Source organism: Somniosus microcephalus, chromosome 19 (assembly GCF_052327205.1).
Source record: "Somniosus microcephalus isolate GS21.2 chromosome 19, FLI_Smic_1.0, whole genome shotgun sequence".
NCBI lineage: Eukaryota > Metazoa > Chordata > Chondrichthyes > Squaliformes > Somniosidae > Somniosus > Somniosus microcephalus.
This window is the reverse complement of record NC_141005.1, coordinates 77,103,490-77,118,694: the sequence shown is the minus strand read 5'-3', so window position 1 is coordinate 77,118,694 and position 15,205 is coordinate 77,103,490. Positions and strand designations below refer to the sequence as shown.

At 45.4% G+C, this 15,205-nt stretch overlaps 1 protein-coding gene across 1 annotated transcript in view; it reads left to right on the top strand.

Moving 5' to 3' along the window:
- Nucleotides 1-15,205, top strand: part of LOC147104928 (glutathione hydrolase 1 proenzyme-like) — a 136,527-nt gene that overhangs the window by 92,122 nt on the left and 29,200 nt on the right. The window contains exons 10-11 of the mRNA XM_085962066.1: nt 5,173-5,285; nt 5,422-5,535. Coding sequence (XP_085818192.1) covers nt 5,173-5,285; nt 5,422-5,535 — 227 coding nt within the window. The remainder of the gene's footprint in view (nt 1-5,172; nt 5,286-5,421; nt 5,536-15,205) is intronic.

Below are 15,205 nucleotides of genomic sequence, written 5' to 3'. Positions count from 1 at the left end.
AGGAAGGTATACAGTGGTGTTCCCCAGGGATCGGCATTAAGACCACTGCTCTTGTTGATGTATATTAATGACCTGGACTTGGGTATACAGGGTATAATTTTAAAGTTTGCAGATGATATGAAACTCAGAAATGTAGTAAACAATGAGGAGGACAGTGATGGACTTCAGGAGGACATAGACAGATTGGCAAAATGGGAAGACACATAGCAGATGAAATTTAATGTAGAGAAAAGTGTCAGATGATTTTGGTAGGAAGAATGAGGAGGGACAATATGAAGTAAATGGTACAATTTGATAGCGGATGCAGGAACAGAGAGACCTGGGGCGTACGTACACAAGTCTTTGAAGGTCGCAGGGCAAATGAGAAGGCCGTTAAAAAAGCATATGGGATCCCTGGCTTTATTAATAGGAGAATAGAGTACAAAAACAAGGAAGTTATGCCAAACCTTTATAAAACATTGGTTAGGCTTCAGCTGGAGTATTATATTCAATTCTGGGCACCACACTTTATGAAGGATGGCAAGGCTTTGGTGAGAGTGCAGAAGGGATTTATTAGAATGGTACGAGGGATGAGGGACTGCAGTTATGTGGAGAGACTGGAGAAGCTGGGGTTGTTCTCCTTGGAGCAGAGAAGGTTAAGAGGGGATTTAATAGAGGTGTTCAAAATCTGCATTGAATTTCATCTGCCACATGTCCACCCATTCCACCAGCCTGCCTATGTCCTCTTGACGTGTATTACTATCTTCCTCACTGTTTACTACACTTCCAACTTGCGTGTCATCTGCAAATTTTGAAATTGTGCCCTGTACCCCCCATGTCCAAGTCATTAATTTATATAAAAAACAGCAGTGGTCCTAGTACTGAACCCTGGGGAACTCCACTGTATACCTCCCTCCAGTCTGAAAAACAGCCATTCACCACAGCTCTCTGTTTTTTATCCCTTAGCCATTTTTGTATCCATGCTGCTGCTGCCTGTTTTATCCCATGGGTGTCAATTTTGCTAACAAGCCTAATATGTGGTATGTTACTTCCCATGCATAACATGGGAAAAGGATTAGAGGTGGAATGGCATGCCATACACCAGACTCTTACTTAATGATTAGGAAGATCTTTAAAGGGTGTCTGTGCTAACAGCACAGGATAGCAATCTGGGGGTGCCAGTGGGTAGACCACTAAAACTATCAGTGCTGTCTGTACGTGGCAGCAGGAAAGACAGAAACAAGATCTCCAAATGAGGGCATCACAGAAAAACGTAATCCTGTCTTCATCCAATATCCACGTGAATTTTACAGCAGTGGTCATTGGAAATCGCTCGGATAGTAACATAATAATTAAGAATATGAGGAGGCTAAGAAAGCCCCTTGAGCCTGTTCTGCCATTCAATTAGATCATGGCTGATCTGCACCTCTCCTCCACTACAATTACCCGCCTTTGCTCCAAATCCCTTGATACCTTTACCTAACAAAAATCTATCAATCTCAGTCTTGAAAACTCCGATTTTCTCCCAGCATCTGTAATGATCAATAACATGTCATTCTGGAGTGGTACACTAGATGGAGCCGTAGAGCTGTATAGAGCTGTATATTTAGTTGTATGTGTTTAAGACTACACTACCCATGATGCACTAGGCTACCCAGAAGGCAGTAGTCAAGATGGCTGCCTGCACACAGAAGCACACATGCGGAATCTCTACAGATGCTGTACCTAGAGAATGTGTACTGAATAAATGTCTAGCTAGAAGCTAGCTGTTCATAATAAGAATGTCTAGTTATTAAGGAACATAACATGGTACCAGGATTGGTAAGATCTGCTGAATATTGTGCAACGTGACATGGAGAATTTGAAGCCAGCAGAGCGTTTGAAACTCACAGGAAATGTCGACTACAATTGGCAGACTTTTAAACAACAACTCGAACTCTACATTGCTGCCATCGGATTCGGTACGAAGCCAGACGCAAGTAAAATAGCATTGCTGCTCACGGTTGCAGGCCCACAGGCGATAGAGGTATTTAATACATTTGTATTTAATCCAGAGGAGAACAGAGAAAATTTAGATGATGTGCTAAAGAAATTTGATACACATTGTTCTCCCAAAAAGAATGAAACCTATGAAAGATACGTGTTCCGTTCGAGGACACAGCGGCAAAAGGAGACTTTTGATAGCTTTGTGACCGATCTGAAACTGAAAGCACAGACGTGTAATTTCTCTGAGCTGAAAGCATCCATGATTCGTGACCAGATTGTGTTTGGTATTCATGATAAAAAAGTCAGGGAACGTCTGTTGAGAGAAACTGAACTAATATTGGAAAATGCTGTGAATATATGCTAAGCCAGTGAGCTAGCTTGACAGCACATGAAGACTTTCAGTGAAATCAATAATGATGCGATTGTAGTAAGTGCTGCTGTCGGTGCTGTGTCCTATAAGGGGAAGAAACGTGGGCAGAACAGAAATGAAAAGCAATCGGAGGAAGGAATTTTTAATTGTAAACGCTGTGGTTGTAAAACACCAGTTAAAACAATGCCCAGCGTTTGGAAAAATGTGCACAAAATGTCATGGAAAGAATCACTTTGCCAAACAATGCTTTTCAAAAGTAAAAACAAAGAAAGGGCAACAAGTCCAAGTCAATGTGATTGAGGACACTGATTTAAGTGAGACATTTTTTGTAGGAATGGTGTCATGTGACAATATAGAAAAGGATACAGAAAATGTGCAGCCCTCAGGAATAAACAATGCTGAACATAACGTCAATGCAGTAAAAGAGGACAAATGGATGATCCCACTGCAGGTAAATGGAGCATTAGTTACATTGAAACTAGACACTGGGGCAAAAGCAAACTTAATCAGTATGAGTGACATTAAAAACATGAACGAAAAGCCCAAAATACAGAAAAAGTCAGTACTACTGAAGAGCTATAATGGACAGAAAATAGATAGCTTAGGTGTATGCAGACTTAAAGTGACAGTCAAAGACAAAGTGCATCATCTCATGTTTTCTGTTGTGGCTGAAGGACTTGATTCACTACTGGGTGACAAAGCTTGTGAGGACTTAGGACTGGTCAAGAGAGTCTACCGTATAAACTGTGCCATAAGCACACCAGATGACTCAATGGATTCTATAGTGAGTAATTTCCAGGATGTGTTCAAAGGATTTGGAGTTCTACCATTCACTTACAAGATCCAGCTAAAGGAGAATGCTCAGCCAGTGGTACATGCTCCACGGAGAGTTCCAGCACCCCTGCGTGACCGGCTCAAGAAAGAACTGGACAGAATGACCACACTAGGAGTCATCAGGAAAGTCGAAGTGCCAACAGACTGGGTTAACTCCATGGTATGTGTAAAGAAAAAGAACAATGATCTAAGAATATGCATGGATCCAAAGGACTTAAATATAAGCATAAAACGTGAACACTACCAGATTCCCAAGCGAGAAGAAATCACCAGTGAAATGTCAGGTGCCAGATACTTTACAAAGCTCGATGCCTCACAAGAATTTTGGCAACTAAAACTGGATGAAGAGAGCACCAAATACTGTACCTTCAACACACCAATTGGCAGGTATTGTTTCCTCAGAATGCCTTTCGGGATAATATCTGCATCTGAAATCTTTCATAGAGCGATGGAACACATAATTGAAGGTCTGGAAGGAGTTCGGGTCTATGTTGATGATATCATCATCTGGGGCTCCACACTGAAAGAACACAATGCCGCAACTGAATCTTGTCATTCACCACCAGAACAATCTCATGAAAACACATCAGACTTACCCGTGCTGAGAAGACCCACACGTGTAGTAAAGAAGCCTGATAGACTTAATGTTTGAGTACAAAGAAAAACTATATTGAAAGTGTATTGACTGTTGTGAAAATGTTTATGTTTATAGAGCACCAACAAAAGTGTTACTGATATCATCTTTATCGTTTTTCTTGAAAGTTGATTGATATTGATTTTGTTAACCTCAAAGAAGGGGGGATGTAATGATCAATAACATGTCATTCTGGAGTGGTACACTAGATAGAGCCGTAGAGCTGTATAGAGCTGTATATTTAGTTGTATGTGTTTAAGACTACACTACCCATGATGCACTAGGCTACCCAGAAGGCAGTAGTCAAGATGGCTGCCTGCACACAGAAGCACACATGCGGAATCTCTACAGATGCTGTACCTAGAGAACGTGTACTGAATAAATGTCTAGCTAGAAGCTAGCTGTTCATAATAAGAATGTCTATTTATTACTGAACATAACAAGCATCCACAGCCTTTTCCAGAACAGAATTCCAGATTTCCAATACTATATTTAAGGAAGGATATACATGCATTGGAGGCAGTGCAGAGAAGGTTCACTAGGTTGATTCCTGGGATGAAGGGGTTGACGTATGAGGAAAGGTTGAGCAGGTTGGGCCTATACTCGTTGGAGTTTAGAAGAATGAGGGGTGATCTTATTGAAACATATAAGATTCTGAGGGGGATTGACAAGGTAGATGCTGAGAGGATGTTTCCCCTAGTGGGGGTATCTAGAACTAGGGGGCATAGTTTCAGAATAAGGGGTCGCCCATTTAAGACAGAGATGAGGAGGAATTTCTTCTCAGAGGGTCGTGAATCTTTAGAATTCTCTCCCCCAGAGAGCTGTGGAGGCGGAGTCACTGAATATATTCAAGGCGGAGATTGACAGACATTTGAACTACAGGGGAGTCGAGGGGTGTGGGGAGAGAGCGGGACAGTGGTGTTGAGGCCAAGATTGGATCAGCCATGATCTTATTGAATGGCGGAGCAGGCTCGAGGGGCCGATTGGCCGACTCCTGCTCCTGTTTATTATGTTCTTATGTACCCTTATGTGTGAAAAGTGCTTCCTGTTTCACTTCTGAGTGGCCTAGCTCTAACTTTATGAAGGTTAAGATGTGGGAAACATGCCTGATTTTCTTGTCCCTAATCCAGGGATGTTGAGGCTAGTTGTAAGACTTAAATGGTTTCCTGCCTGACATCAGCTAACTCAGCACAAACCAGGTTTTGAACATGGGACCTTGTGGAATGCATCACCTAGTGCCACTAATCCCCATATGGCAATTAAAGTGGGCTTCACCTAACTGATACTCCAGTGTTCCATATAACACTTAATCAACACGTTCCGACAGTGTCTGAATATCAGTCTTTTAAAAGTATTCTTTTCTCAATAGGAAAAACACCCCTTTCCTTTATGTGCCCTGCCATCATACTTGACAAAAACAAGTCAGTGAAGATAGTGGTGGGAGCCTCGGGAGGAGCAAAGATCATCACGGCAACTGCTCTGGTATGTACTGACGGTATAAAGGAATATGATGATCAGAATAATCGGGAACCAAAGGGGAAAGAAACACCAGGTGATTATTTTGTTGAGAAGCCTACCTTATTGTTTGACTCATTCACTGTTCCTCTTGTATTCCTAGGTAATAATGAACATGTTATGGTTTAACTACAACATTACGAGAGCTGTGACTGAACCCAGAATTCACAATGAACTATTCTCCAACGTGACTGAGGCTGAAGAAGCTGTGGAGAAGGTTGGTATATGTGTTGTGTATAGGCACATGTGTACGGGCTGGATATTGGTTGATGTTTTGATGTTTCGGTAGGGTTCTGGTATGTTGTATTCCGTCCCTCCTAACCCGTTTTCACTGTAATTTTTTTATTCGTTCCTGGGATTTGGGCGTTGCTGGCAAGGCCAGCATTTATTACCCATCCCAAATTGACCTTGTGAAGGTGGTGGTGAGCCGCCTTCTTGAACTGCGGCAGTCCATGTGTTGAAGGTTCTCCCAAAGTGCTGTTAGGGAGGGAGTTCCAGGATTTTGACCCGATGAAGGAACTGTGATACATTTCCAAGTCAGGATGGTGTGTGACTTGGAGGGGAACTTGGAGGTGGTGGTGTTCCCATGCACCTGCTGCCCTTGTCCTTCTAGGTGGAAAAGGTCCCAGGTTTGGGAGGTGCTGTCAAAGAAGGCTTGGCGAGTTGCTGCAGTGCATCTTGTAGATAGCACACTCTGCAGCCACGGTACGCCGGTGGTGGAGGGAGTGGATGTTTAAGGTGGTGGATGGGGTGCCAATCAAGTGACCTGCTTTGTCCTGGATGGTGTCGAGCTTCTTGAGTGTTGTTGGAGCTGCACTCATCCAGGCAAGTGGAGAGTATTCCATCACACTCCTTACTTGTGCCTTGTAGATGGTGGAAAGGCTTTGGGGAGTCAGGAGGTGAGACACTCGCAGCAGAATACCCAGCCTCTGACCTGCTCTTGTAGCCACAGTATTTATGTGGCTGGTCCAGTTAAGTTTCTGGTCAATGGTGACCCCCAGGATGTTGTTGGTGGGGGATTCGGTGATGGTAATGCCAGTAAATGTCAAGGGGTGATGGTTAAACTGTCACTTGTTGGCGATAGTCATTACCTGGCACTTGCGTGGCATGAATGTTACCTGCCACTTATCAGCCCAAGCCTGAGAGTCGTCCTGGTCATGCTGCATTCGGGCACGGAGTGCTTCATTATCTGAGGAGTTGCGAATGGAACTGAACACTTTGCAATCATCAGCAAACATCCCCACTTCTGATCTTATGATGGAGGGAAGGTCATTGATGAAGCAGCTGAAGGTTGGGCCTGGGACACTGCCCCGAGGAACTCCTGTGGTGACCTCCTGGGGCTGTAGTGGAGCATAGGAATGTATAGGACTGCAAGGAATGAATAGGGCTGGAAGAAACAATCAATCTGGCTCCTTTAAAAGTTCCATACACTATTCTATCCATTACTCTAGAACCACAATCGTTTACAGTGCAGCAGGAGGCCTTTTGGCCCACCATGCCTGTGCCACTCTTTGCTAGAGCAATTCAAAATTAATTGCACTAAGCCACACTCTCCCCATAGCTCTGTATTTTCCGCTGTTTCAAAAGTTTATCCAAATTTCCCTTAAAAGATGCAATGGTCTCTGCTTCAATCACTCCTAACCTTTCTCCAATCTCTTAGTGACAACCAGTGTATTTCCCTATTGATTCTACTAAAGCCCTGCATCCGCTAAGTCAACTCATAACCTTCCCAAATAGTCCCAGAATCTCAAGCCCTCCTCATAACTATGGTTTCCAATCCCTGGCATCATAGAATAGTACAGCACAGGAGGTCATTCGGCCCATCGGGTCTGTGCCGGCTCTTTGATCTTAAACACCTCTATCAAATCTCCTCTTAGCCTTCTCTGCTCCAATGAGAACAACCCCAGCTTCTCCAGACTATCCACGTAACTGTAATCACTCATCCCTGGAACCATTCTAGAAAATCGTTTCTGTACCCTCTCCAAAGCCTTCACGTCCTTCCTAAAGTGTGGTGCCAAGAATTAGAATCATAGAAAGTTACAGCATGGAAGGAGGCCATTTCGGCCCGTCGTGTCCGCTCCGGCCAACAAAGAGCTATCCAGCCTAATCCCACCTCCCAGATCTTGGTCCGTAACCCTGCAGGTTGCAGCATCCCAAGTGCACATCCAAGTACTTTTTAAATATGGTTAGGGTTCCTGCCTCTACCACCCTTTCAGGCAGTGAGTCCCAGACCCTCACAACCCTCTGGGTGAAGAAATTCCCCCTGAATTTAAATAAAGGAAACCACGATGGCATGAGAGGCGAGTTGGGTAGGATTGATTGGGAATGTTACTCAAAGGGTTGACAGTGGATAGGCAATGGCAAACATTTAAAGATCGCATGGATGAACTACAGAATTTGTTCATCCCAGTTTGGCATAAAAATAAAACAAAAAAGGTGAATCAACCGTAGCTAACAAGGGAAATTAGGGATAGCATAAGATCCAAGGAGAGGACATATAAATTGGCCAGAAAATGCAGCAAACCTGAGGATTGGGAGCAGTTTAGGATTCAACAAAGGAGGACAAAGGGATTAATTAAGAGGGGGAAATTAGAATATGAGAGTAAGCTTGCAGGGAACATAAAAACAGACTGTAAAAACTTCTATAGATATGTGAAGAGAAAAAGATTGGTGAAGTCAAGCATAGGTCCCTTGCAGTCAGAATCAGGGGAATTTATAATGGGGAACAAAGAAATGGCATACCAATTAAATACATACTTTGGTTCTGTCTTCACAAAGGAGGACACAAATAACCTCCCAGAGATGTCGGGGAACATAGGGTCTAATGAGAGGGAGAAACTGAAAGAAATCAGTATTTGTAGGGAAATGGTGTTAGGGAAATTGACGGGATTGAAGGCCGATAAAACCCCAGGGCCTGATAATCTACATCCTAGGGTACTTAAGGAAGTGGCCCTAGAAATAGTAGATGCATTGCTAGTCATCTTCCAAAATTCTATAGACTCTGGAACAGTTCCCATGGATTGGAGGGTAGCTAATGTTACTCCACTATTCAAAAAAGGTGGTAGAGAGAAAACGAGGAATTATAGACCGGTAAACCTGACATCGGTAGTGGGGAAAATGCTAGAGTCCATTATAAAAGATGTAATAGCAGAGCACTTGGAAAACAGTGACAGGATTGGACAAAGTCAACATGGACTTACAAAAGGTAAACCGTGCTTGACTAATCTACTGGAATTTTTTGAGGATGTAACTGGTAAAATAGATAAGGGAGAACCAGTGGATGTGGTGTATTTGGACTTTCAGAAGGCTTTCGATAAGGTCCCGCATAAGAGATTAGCGTGTAAAGTTAAGGCACATGGGATTGGGGGCAAGGTACTGATTTGGATAGAGAACTGGTTGGCAGACAGGAAGCAAGGAGTTGGAATAAACGGGTCTTTTTCTGAGTGGCGGGCAGTGACTAGTGGGGTACTGCAGGGATCGGTCCTAGGACCCCAGCTATTCACAATATATATTAATGATCTAGACGAGGGAACTAGATGTAATATCTCCAAGTTTGCAGATGACACAAAGCTGGGTGGGTGTGTGTGCTGTGAGGAGGATGCCGAGAAACTCCAGTATGATTTGGACAGGTTGGGTGATTGGGCAGATGCATGGCAGATGCAGTAAAATGTGGATAAATGCGAGGTTATCCACTTTGGTGGCAAAAACAGGAAGGCAGATTATTATCTTAATGGCAATAGATTGGGAAAATGGGAAGTGCAACGAGACCTGGGTGTCCTTGTGCACCAGTCGCTGAAGGTAAGCATGCAGGTGCAGCAGGCGGTTAAGAAGGCAAGTGGTATGTTGGCCTTCATAGCGAGAAGATTCAAGTACCCCACTAGTCACTGCCTGCCACTCGGAAAAAGACCCGTTTATTCCAACTCTTTGCTTTCTGTCTGCCAACCAGTTCTCTATCCAAGTTAATACCTTGCCCCCAATCCCATGTGCCTTAACTTTACACGCTAATCTCTTATGCGGGACCTTATCGAAAGCCTTTTGAAAGTCCAAATACACCACGTCCACTGGTTCTCCCTTATCTATTTTACCAGTTACATCCTCAAAAAATTCCAGTAGATTAGTCAAGCACGATTTACCTTTTGTAAATCCATGTTGACTTTGTCCGATCCTGTCACTGTTTTCCAAGTGCTCTGCTATTACATCTTTTACAATGGACTCTAGCATTTTCCCACTACCGATGTCAGGCTTACCGGTCTGTAATTCCCCGTTTTCTCTCTACCATCTTTTTTGAATAGTGGGGTAAAATTAGCTACCCTCCAATCCATGGGTACTGTTCCAGATTCCATCGAATGTTGGAAGATGATCCGCAATGCATCAAATATTTCTAGGGCCATTTCCTTAAGTACCCTAGGATGTACTTTATCAGGCCCTGGGGATTTATCGGCCTTCAATCCCATCAATTTCCCTAACACCATTTCCCTACAAATACTGATTTATTTCAGTTCCTCCCTTTCATCAGACCCTATATTCCCCGACATCTCTGGGAGTTATTTGTGTCCTCCTTTGTGAAGACGGAACCAAAATATGTATTTAATTGGCCTGCCATTTCTTTGTTCCCCATTATAAATTCCCCTGATTCTGACTGCAAGGAACCTATGCTTGACTTCACCAATCTTTTTCTCTTCACATATCTATAAAAGCTTTTACAGTCAGTTTTTATGTTCCCTGCAAGCTTACTCTCAAATTCTATTTCCCCCTTCTTAATTAATCCCTTTGTCCTCCTTTGTTGAATCCTAAACTGCTCCCAATCCTCAGGTTTACTGCTTTTTCTGGCCAATTTATATGTCCTCTCCTTGGATCTTATGCTATCCCTAATTTCCCTTGTTAGCCACAGTTGAGTCACCTTTTTTTATTATGCCAAACTGGGATGAGCAAATTCTGTAGTTCATCCATGCGATCTTTGAATGTTTGCCATTGCCTATCCACCGTCTACCCTTTGAGTGACATTCCCCAATCAATCCTACCCAAATCGCGCCTCATACCATCGTAGTTTCCTTTATTTAAATTCGGACCCTAGTCTCTGAGTCAATTTCTCTGAGTCAATTACTTCACTCTCCATCTTAATGAAGAATTCTTTCATATTATGATCGCTCCGACCCAAGGGGCCTCATACAACAAGATTGCTAATTAATCCTTTCTCATTACATAATACCCAGTTCTAGATGGCCTGATCTCTAGTTGGTTCCTCGACATATTGGTCCAGGAAACCATCCCGTAAACACGCCAGGAATTCCTCCTCCACAGTATTGTTACTAATTTGGTTAGCCCAATCTATATGTAGATTAAAGTCACCCATGATGAATGCTGTGCCCTTATTGCACGCTTCTCTAATTTCCCTTTTAATGCCATCCCCAACATCTGCATTACTGTTTGGAGGCCTATATACCACTCCCACGAACGTTTTCTGCCCCTTGGTATTTCTCAGTTCTACCCATACAGATTCCACATCATCAGAGCTAATATCCTTCCTTACTATTGTATTAATCCCCTCTTTAACCAGCAATGCTACCCCACCTCCCTTTCCTTTTTGCCTATCTTTCCTGAATATTGAATACTCCTGGATGTTGAGTTCCCAGCCTTGGCCACCCTGGAGCCATGTTTCCGTAATCCCAATCAAATCATATTCATTTACCTCTATTTGCACAGCTAATTCATCCACCTTATTACAAATGCTCCTCGCATTAAGACACAAAGCCTTCAGGCTTGTTTTTTTAACGCTGTTAGACTTATTAGAATTATTATTTACTGCGGCCACGTTTGATTTAAACCCTTGATTTCTCTGACTGCCACTTCTGTTTTTCTCCTTCTTATCTTTTGCTTTTACCCTTGTTTCCCTTTCCTCTGTCTCCCTGCTCAGGTTCCCAAACCCCTGCCATTTTAGTTTAAACCCTCCCCCAGAGCACTAGGACATCAGTCCCGGCCCTGCCCAGGTGCAAACCGTCCGGTTTGTACTGGTCCCACCTCCCCCAGAACCGGTTCCAATGTCCCAGGAATTTGAATCCCTCCCCCTGGCACCATTCCTCTAGCCACGTATTCATCTGAAATATCCTTCTATTTCTATTCTGACTAGCACGTGGCACTGGTAGCAATCCTGAGATTACTACCTTTGAGGTCCTTTTTCTTAATTTACCTCCTAACTCCCTATATTCAGCTTTTAGGACCTCATCCCATTTTTTACCTATATCGTTGGTACCTATATGCACCATGACAACTGGCTCTATGGGCTCGATTTTGTCAATAGGGAGCTTTTGGAGGCGGGACTCCCACTTTTTTGGTTGTAGTCCTGCCTCCATCGACTTCTGGACAACCCACACTATTTTCCCTTGATTGACCTTGTTAAGCCCACCCAGCAGGCTCAGCAGGCCTATTAAGGGACACCTGGTTACTGGTGACATCAGCAATTGACATTTCAGCTGTCAAGAGCTTTTGACAGATGAAAAATCAGCGTTGGACAGCTCTGTGAAGCTGTCAAACGCTGACAATCTGTCTTCTAACTTGAGTCCTTCTACTCAGACTCAGTTAGAGATCTCTCCAGACCAGAAAGCTAAGGCTGCAGCTTTTGACAGTTCAGCGGCCATTCTGCTTTCTGTGCCGGTGAGCTGAGGGACTCCAGAGAACTGAAGGAAGGAAGCCTGCAGGAGAAAGTAAAGGTAAGTAAAACTTATTGAAACACTTTACACTTACCTCACACACTTAGCTCTGCACACATGCACCCATCACTCACCTGCACAACAGACATCTCGACCCCTCCAACCCCTGCAGACCGACGGTCCGCCTCACTAACTTGGCATGGTTCGGAGCCGTCGGACAGCCCACACTTCAGGGCTAAAAATAGGGATTAGGCAAAAAACTGCCTGTTAACTACCTGTTAACAGGCACTAATCCCCTTCCCGCCTCGGGGAGGCGAATCCCAGCACAGGTCGGGTACCCACCTCCTGGGGCATTGGCGCGGAGGCGGGTTGGGGGCGGGATGGGTTCCTGCCCCCTGATTCTGCAATTTTCCCAACACTGCCGCCTCCAAACCCGCCTCCTCGGGGCTTGGAAAATCGAGCCCATGCCTCTATTTACAAAGCCCAGGATCCCATATGCTTTATTAACTACTTTGTTAACCTGTCCTACCACCTTCAAAGATTAGTGCACAAACACCCCCAGGTCTCTCTGTTCTTGCACCCCCTTTGTAAATGTAACATTTAGCATATATTGGGCAGGATTTTCATTGGGCCGTGGAGGCGGGCTTGGAGGTGTGTGGGGGGTTAAAATTGCGAAAACTGGCGCACGGGCCCGACCCCGCCTCCAAGAGGCGGGATAGGCGGTTAAGGCCCTTAACAAGCACTAAATTGCCTTTGCGATTTTAACCCTTTTCCCACGTGAAACACGCCTGGTCTGAAACATGACGGTGAAACCTGGCGGGAGCACAATTGGATTGCTGACTATCAGCTGCAGCTCAACCATTAAAGAGGAGATTTGATCAGCCATCATTTATTTGCAGGTGGCAGGACTTAGTTGTCTCAGGTGTGGGGGAACTTTAAGAAGGCTTAACTACAGCTGTGGAAGTTTGGAGCCTGACACCCATCTCCAGTGTGACCTCCTGGGAAACCCCTCTCGCCACCTTTACTGAGCGCTTCCTTAACTGAGGCATATACCAGAAGCATGGGAGCCATTTATTTCCTTCCCTTCTGGACATTAGAGGAGCTCGAGCACCAGCCGCGGCACCAGCAGAACCAGGAACAACAGCAGCACCAACAGCAGCAGCAACAACAGGAGCGCCAAGCTGCTGCTCACCCACCTGAAGCTGCACAGGCCAGAAGAGGCCAGTGCTTGGAAGCCCGTCGGTGCAGGAGATACCCCCCAAGCAGGGTCTACAGACACAGGGTCAGCTACCTCAACATATCTGAGCAGCAGTGCCAAAGGCGGCTCCGACTTTCACGAGAGGTAGTGAGTGACATCTGCGCAATGCTGCAACAACCCCTGCAGGCCAGAGGGCCAGGTGGACAACCCTTACCAGTGGCCGTCAAAGTCACCACCGCACTCAACTTTTTTGCCTCAGGCTCATTCCAGGGATCAGCAGCAGACATCAGCGGCATCTCTCAGGCGGCCTCACACACTTGCATCACACAGGTAACTGATGCCCTCTTTGCCATCGCGCACAATCACATCCATTTCACCAAGGATCGAGCAAGTGTCACGGCGCGTGTGGTTGAATTAGCTAATCTGGCAGGCTTTCCAAAGGTGCAGGGCATCGTTGACTGCACACATGTGGCCCTTAAGGCATCCCATCGCAATCCATGTATTTTTGTCAACCGCAAGGGCATCCACTCCCTTAACGTTCAGCTGGTGTGTGACCACAAGAAGGAAATTTTGAATGTTTGTGCCAAGTACCCCGACAGTTGCCATGACTCCTTCATACTGCGCCAGTCTAGTGTGCCTCCGCTATTCAGTCCGCCAGACCAACTTAACGGATGGCTACTTGGAGACAAGGGCTATCCCCTGAGGACGTGGCTAATGACGCCGTTGAGGAGCCCATCCAACGAAGCTGAGGAGAGCTACAACTCCAGCCACATGTCCACCAGAGCCATAATTGAGCAAACCATCGGTTTGCTGAAGATGCGCTTCAGATGCCTGGATAGATCAGGTGGAGCCCTGCAGTACTCAGCAGCCAGGGTCTCCAGAATCATCGTGGTTTGCTGTGCACTTCACAACATCGCACAGTGTCGTGGCTTGCAGATTCCTGAGGACCAAGTGGCTCCTCACATATCCTCCTCAGATGAGGAGGAGGAGAGCGAAAACGAACACCTTGCAGAGGCCCATCAACAAGCGGCAGCAGTACATGAGAACATTGCTGCCTGGGATGCAAGGAACGCACTCATCTTGGCCAGATTTGCTTAGCCTAGCCAATCAAGCACTTTTGCCTCGCAGCTTCTTACCTGAGCATCGACAATGGCCAAGAACCAGCGGATTCCAAGCAATTTGACCACCATACTGACAATTGCAAGTAATCCTAAGCCCTCAATGTGAAAGTCCCATTCGTGAAATGACACACGCCACAACTACAGCAGTAGCCATCAGATTTTTTATTTACATTATTTATCTGATGGCTTTTTCACAGAAAACATCAAATTTCACCCAAGTGACTACCCTTGTGACCATTTGTGCAGTATCTTTCTCTTACGCGTGCTCCTACGTGGTGCTTCCCCTGTGGCTTCAGCAGATGTGGAGGCCCCTTGCTTACATTCCTGCAGCTCCTGTCTCGACACCTTTGGTGGGCGTCCTCTGGGGTTGCGAGCCTGTGAGGGCTCGTCAACAGTCTGCTGCTCCTGCAGCTGTGCAGGGGTTGAGACGCCAATCTCAGCTGGGTGTGGACTCTGGTGGGGCTCTGACCGAGGGCTCTGCAGTGGCATGGAAGTGTGAACGCTTGGAGAGGAGCCCCCACTTCCTTGACGTCTGCCACCAACTACCCTCTCATGGGTCAGGTCCCCCTCAGCGCTTGCACGTGGCTTGAGAGCACCTTGCTGCATATCAGAGGGGTCATGGGGACCCGTATCTGCACTGGCAGTCCTACTCAGAAGGACTTCCATGAAGGTCTGGTTTCTCTGTTCAATAGATGACCATCGCTCCTCCAGAGATGTCATTCTATTCTGAACATTCACCATATTTTCTGCACTCTGGCGACTTATCACCTCCATGGAGGTTGCCATCCTTTCCATGGTGATGCGTTCATGCGCCAATGACTCCACAAAGGCTCTGCTCATGTTCATTATGGACTCCTCCATTCGCTCCACACTCGCAGCAACCCTGGAGACAAAACCTGCTAAAGACTCCTGCATCTGTTC